Raw genomic sequence first — 6,000 nt, forward strand, 5'->3', positions numbered from 1 at the left:
ACATGTTTGCCGACTATGGAAATATGGGGCTCAAATGAAAGGTATTTGGGAGTAGATCACTAATCTGATATCAATATTCGGGACGAACTGTCTAGGGAAAGTCCAACCCTCTATCAACCCCGCAAATAGGACGCATTTGCTCAACATGACAATTTGGGTCTTAAAGGGAGTGGATCTCGATATTGATAGTTTTTGGGGCCCATACCCCAAACCGGACATTTTTGGGGACTTTTGCAATAAGGGGTTCAAATGAAGTTATTTGAGATTAGAAAACCAATTTGATTTCAAATTTTGAGGCCAATGGCTATATGGGGTTCAAATAAATGATATTTGAGAGTAGAGCACGATGGTGATATATTTTCAGGGCTAAGTGTTTGGGGGACCAACCCACTCCCTAAGACACCCCTAAATGGGGCATATTTACCGACCACATCAATGTGGGGCTCAAATGAAAGGTATTGGCGAGAAGTGAACGAAATTGATTTTCTCTAAAACACCCCACAAACAGCAATTTTTTACTGACCATTGGAATATGGAGCTAAAAAAAGGTATTTGGGAGTAGAATTCGAATCTGATATCCAAGTGTTGGAACCATATATTTGGGGCACCGCCCTTTTCCCAAAACACCTCCCAAAGAGTAACAATTTGGGGGCCAAGTGATTGAGGACGTCTCATCCCATAAACTCCACTCTTCCAGTTCATCGCATTTTTGTAAGGCGGTAGTGTCAGCGTTGTATACTTTTTTTGTATAAAGTTTTACATTCTTGGTGTATTCACACATCATAGTCCTTAATTTCGGTCCTAAACATTAGCAGCGTCTTTTCTTCTTCATGTTTCTGATATTTTCAAAGTATTTTGCTGAATATTTTTACATAAACGAGGGTATTTTTTCCCATCTATTGGAACCTTTGCCAATCGATGGGAGAAAAATGCCTGTACATTTGTATAAGCTGTTAAATTGCGATAACAATTTTTTATAAAATCTGGCGGCAATTGCCATTTGAAATAACGATTTTTCGCGTTTCTAATTATTGAAGAGAAATTTAAGTTTTCAGCGCCATCTTCAAAATTTCCCTTTATTTTTCGCAATTTTGCTTCATCTGTTAGCATGCTCTATCACATGCACCCAAAGAATGACGTGTAAATTTCTCACTAGTTGTCTCGCTTTTTCAGCTGGAGAGGAAAAGATTAACCTGATAAGAATGACACATATATAACACTCTTCTTCTATTTCTTTCATTCACCTACAATGATGACACATAAATTGTCAGCGTTTTTTGAAGCTAACCAACACATAAATTTACTCAGGGGGACATAATAAGCGGTTACACAAAGAGCCTTTTACTCAATCGTCAATAGCATTTTCTCCCATAAACACCTTGTGCGGGATTTCATAAACAGGGAAACAGGGAATATACTCATCATGAAATTGTTTTTAAGTTTGTGCTTAGTGGCATTAGCCGCCACTGGTATCTGTGCTGATGATAACAAAGGACCCAAAGTCACTGCAAAGGTAAGGGAAAAATTAAGGTTTTCGAAAGACCAATTAATAAAAGAGCGGATTAGACTCGTCGTAAAGAACTTTACTTTAACATTTGTGTGTGCAATGCTGTCGTCATCATTAATATAATCGCTTATTATGTGTTAAAAATAAAATATTAGCTTATATTTTGCATATTATAGCCACACAGGCATATATAGACAAACATAAATACAATTTGACAAATTTTCTAATCTGTATGTATATGGCTTTGTTTCTTTCCATGTTTTTTTTTCTCCCCGTTTCTGTGATACTGATGCCTTTTGGGCTTTTGTTGTTTCAAATAGGTCTTTTTTGACATCACTATTGGCAACGAACCGGCCGGCCGTATTGAAATTGGTTTGTTTGGCAAAACAGTGCCAAAAACTGTAGAAAACTTTAAACAATTGGCTGAAAAACCCGCTGGAGAAGGGTAAGTTTAATATGCATTATTAGCTACACCACCATCAACATAACCAAATGGTCATAAAGCATATCTCAAGAAAAAAACGGGGTCGGGGTAGGGTATACAAAAAATCAGATTCTTTGTTGTATGATTCTTGGCTTCATGTAAGCATGTATGTATGTGTGTGTTTTGGGGGATTGGGGGAAAGAGAGAGAGAGTGAGAACAATTTATGGATTTTAAAACTGAGTTGTTGGTTCTTGTGTGTTTCTTTTTAGGTTAGTTTTAATCAAGCCTGAAGTTGTTTTTGTTGGCTTTGTGTGTTTGTGTGCATTAAAAATTTTTCAGCATAGATAACTGTACAGCTATGGGCTATGAAATAGCAAAAATTACAACAATAATTTAAACGAAAGAGCTCATACGAATACATTTGCATATGTTAGGTAGAGCTTACAGTGGTTGTCAAAAAAAAATGGTCTGTAGGAGAATGATAGAATCGTAATTTCTTGTAGAAGTTGAAGTCGAAAGCTGCAAACTACCAGAGAGTGGGTCGGGTCTGAGTTCATACCTAACAAAGAGTATAGCTGCTTAAACCATAAATAGTCCATGCCGAATTGTAGTGGTACAGCAGGACTTTAAATTAGGGACGACTGTGAGAAAGCCTTTTTAGCCAATTGTAGTGCGTATAGGCTACCACCAAGTCCACGCATGAGTTATGAGATATAGAGTACCGCACTCTTTAACACTCTTGTGTGATAAGAAAGTAGTAATCCATTGAAAAATTCAGACCTAAACACGAAAGAAAGAAATGCGATAAAAACGTTTTCAGGAGATCAGAGACAACTGCATCATGCAAAAGAAGCTCGATATGTCCCTCCCTGACATAATGAATAATAACAAGTGCTTGCGGGAGCTCATAGACTATTTTCACAAAGTCGTCCAATCCCATGGCAGCCGGTTGTATGTACCGGATTGACCGGATGGAGTCCTTCATTTATCAGGGAGTAATACTTTAAGCTGGCCGTTGCGAAGAGTTCTGAGCTTTTGGAAGTACAATATTATACTTCACTCCTTTTTTCGTATTAAAAAAGGATTTTTCCAAACAAAACATACCAAAAGAGACCCGAAAATCTCACAGTACTATCGCATGAAAAAAAATAAATTTTCGATTAAAGCCCAAGCAGGACCCAAAACTATACAGTTCAATAAATAGTAGCAGGATTTTTACAGTCCTCTCTTGGTCAGCTGTTATATGCAAATAGATACAGAGAGCAAAGAGGATTAACAGTTATGCAAATTGTTATTGGGAATTGAGCGAACAGAGCAAATATTGTAAATGGTATAGCTTAGGAACGGTTCATGTACGACATATTAAAAACAACATTTGAAAACTAGAAACTTTAACTTTAAATTTAAAGAACCTTTTAATGTTGAAAATTCCATACAAAATACGATACTAAAAATTGCAGTATTTTCCCTTGCTTTTTTATACTCCTTGGTTCTATTGATTACGTTTTGAAGCACATTCTCAGAAAATCAATTTCTTTTGGTGTTAATTTTTGTTCGTATCATGAATGGTCTACCTTATCTATTTTGTTTGGTGTTTGTGCTGCTTATTTCACTTAGGTTTTTTTTTATTGTTTTTCGAATGGGCCACGTCCTCAGAGTGAATGTGTGGTGATGAAAGCTTCTATTCTATATCATTTCGAGAAGGTCGACCCTAGTGCTCATTTACAAGTTTATTGTTAAGGTCCGTTTATTATTAAAACAAACATTGAAATGCCATAGACAGTTTTCTCGTCGTTCCTAAAAATAATCTTGTATTGCACACAATTTGCATTGAAGCAAATAATCTCGGTGAACACTTGTTTGATACTCAAAGATTTTTTTAGAAAACAAGTGGCCCATATTTTAAAATATAGTATTTTGTACAATCTTTGATAGTGAAAAATAAATGGGTCAATATTTAAGAATTGTTACCACTCAAAAAAAATGTTGAATAAATTAATTAAGCTATGATCGCTTATAATGAATTTTAAAAAAGTATTTAGTTTTTTACATGTTGCAAACGATGTAAATTTTATCTTTTTTAGACATGAATGAGTAATTTTTTATTCATTTTTGAAGTGGAGTTCGGCAAACTTCAAGACAACTGCAAAAACAAAATTCCCTTAATATATTCAAATCAACCTTTATGAGTAGACCGAGTAGAGTAGAATATGGACCAGTTGCAGGAGAATAAAAACAGCCTTTACCAGGGATGGGAAATATAAAATTTCAAATGGTACTAAAAAAGTACTTTTTGGATCGAAAAAGTACTGCTTCTCTTCGTCCTGCAGCAGAAGAAATTGACCAGCTTATTCGCAGAATTACTTAAGTCCTGAAGTCGTTCGCCTACTTTTTATTTGCCAGCAGAAGAGAGCGGTAACTGAGAGCTTGCAAATTTCTACTGGAGGTTTTATTCCCCAGTTTCGAATAGCGGTTTGATGAAACAGTATCGAACGGTTGTTTGGTGAAAACCAGCTGTTTAATTCAAATAAATATCGAAAGAGAATAAAGGTTGATCTTACTCTCCTACAAAATTTTAGGGTATTTTTTTTTACTGGAAAAGTACGCGAAAAGATCTATTCACTATTTAAGGTATTTTTATCGCCATGGTATATAATTTTTATACCCACCACCATAGTCGAAATATTCAAATTCGATTTAAGTCGATCTTTAACGCTCTTTAATTCTTTTTCTACTATGTAAACTAAATGTCTATAAAAGTGTGTCATCTTCTTAATCCAATACCATATTCATCGTAGAATTACAATTTCTTTAACTCAATTTAGTATTTGACTAAATTACTAGAGAATTCTTTTGTAAACTAATCAAAGTGTAAATCCAAGCACATATCAAATCTCTATCTCTTTCGTTTTTTCTATATCTTTTTAGCTATGCTGGCAGCAAATTCCATCGTGTCATCAAAGACTTTATGATTCAAGGTGGTGATTTCACACGCGGTGATGGCACTGGTGGCCGCTCCATTTATGGTGAACGTTTCGAAGATGAGAACTTCAAGCTGAAGCATTATGGTGCCGGTTGGTTGTCCATGGCCAATGCTGGCAAGGATACCAATGGTTCACAGTTCTTCATCACCACCAAACAAACTTCCTGGTTGGATGGTCGTCATGTGGTATTTGGCAAGGTTTTGTCCGGCATGGATGTGGTGCGTAAAATTGAAGCTTCCTCCACCGACGGACGTGATCGTCCCGTCAAGGATGTTGTAATCGCTAGCAGCGGCTCATTGCCCGTTGACGAACCTTTCTCTGTGGCCAAGGCTGATGCTACTGATTAAATATCTTCACTGCTGTTTGTCCATTAGGAGATATTTATTGTAATAAGTTCCCTTATACATCTTAGTATCTCTTTTTGTTTAAAAAAAGAAACATTTTTTTTCTTCTTGTTCATTGTCACAGAGAGCATTATTAACATATATTGTAGATTTAAAATGAAAAATGAAAGAAAAAAACCCAGAGAGATAAAAGAAAAATGTTTATATTAAGTTACAAAACAGAGAGAAAAAGTTTTAACAAATTGTTGCATTTAATTCTCATTAAATTGTAGAAACCTAAAAACAAACAAAGGGTACTTCGCCCCCTCCATACAGCTTTCCATGGTGAGCTAAGCATCAAGTGATCTTTTGAAAATCTAAATAAAAAGAAAACTAATATAAAAGAAAACCAGTCTATTGTTGTTTGTATTCTATCTAGGTTTTGGGAAGGCATGGAGCAACAATCTCTGCCATCGAAGTCATTGAACTCCACTATCGTTCAATATAATAAATCATAATGATACATGTATGGGTCTATGCTCATTTATTTGCTTAACAAATCTTGTATCGACTATGGGCTTCATCATAACATTTACCCTCTGTGTTTATACTTTCATTCTTAAAGAAAACTTTAAAGGGTGCACAGAACCTGTTTGTTTCGATTAAACAAAGAACTGCAGTCTTGTTGATTGGGCCCCAAAACATCTGCCCTCCTTTATACCAGTCGATTTCGATCGACTTGTGACTTATTTTGTGTGTTC

The 6,000-nt window shown here is 35.6% G+C and overlaps 1 protein-coding gene across 1 annotated transcript; it reads left to right on the plus strand.

Moving 5' to 3' along the window:
- The first annotated feature begins 1,295 nt into the window (after positions 1-1,295).
- LOC106080984 (peptidyl-prolyl cis-trans isomerase 6) lies at positions 1,296-5,648 on the plus strand. Its single transcript, XM_013242637.2, has 3 exons — positions 1,296-1,513; positions 1,828-1,952; positions 4,861-5,648. The coding sequence occupies exons 1-3, from the start codon at positions 1,424-1,426 to the stop codon at positions 5,261-5,263; spliced, it is 618 nt and encodes a 205-aa protein (XP_013098091.1). The 5' UTR covers positions 1,296-1,423; the 3' UTR covers positions 5,264-5,648.
- Positions 5,649-6,000: the final 352 nt, after the last annotated feature.

Source organism: Stomoxys calcitrans, chromosome 5 (genome assembly GCF_963082655.1).
Source record: "Stomoxys calcitrans chromosome 5, idStoCalc2.1, whole genome shotgun sequence".
Taxonomy (NCBI): Eukaryota; Metazoa; Arthropoda; class Insecta; order Diptera; family Muscidae; genus Stomoxys; species Stomoxys calcitrans.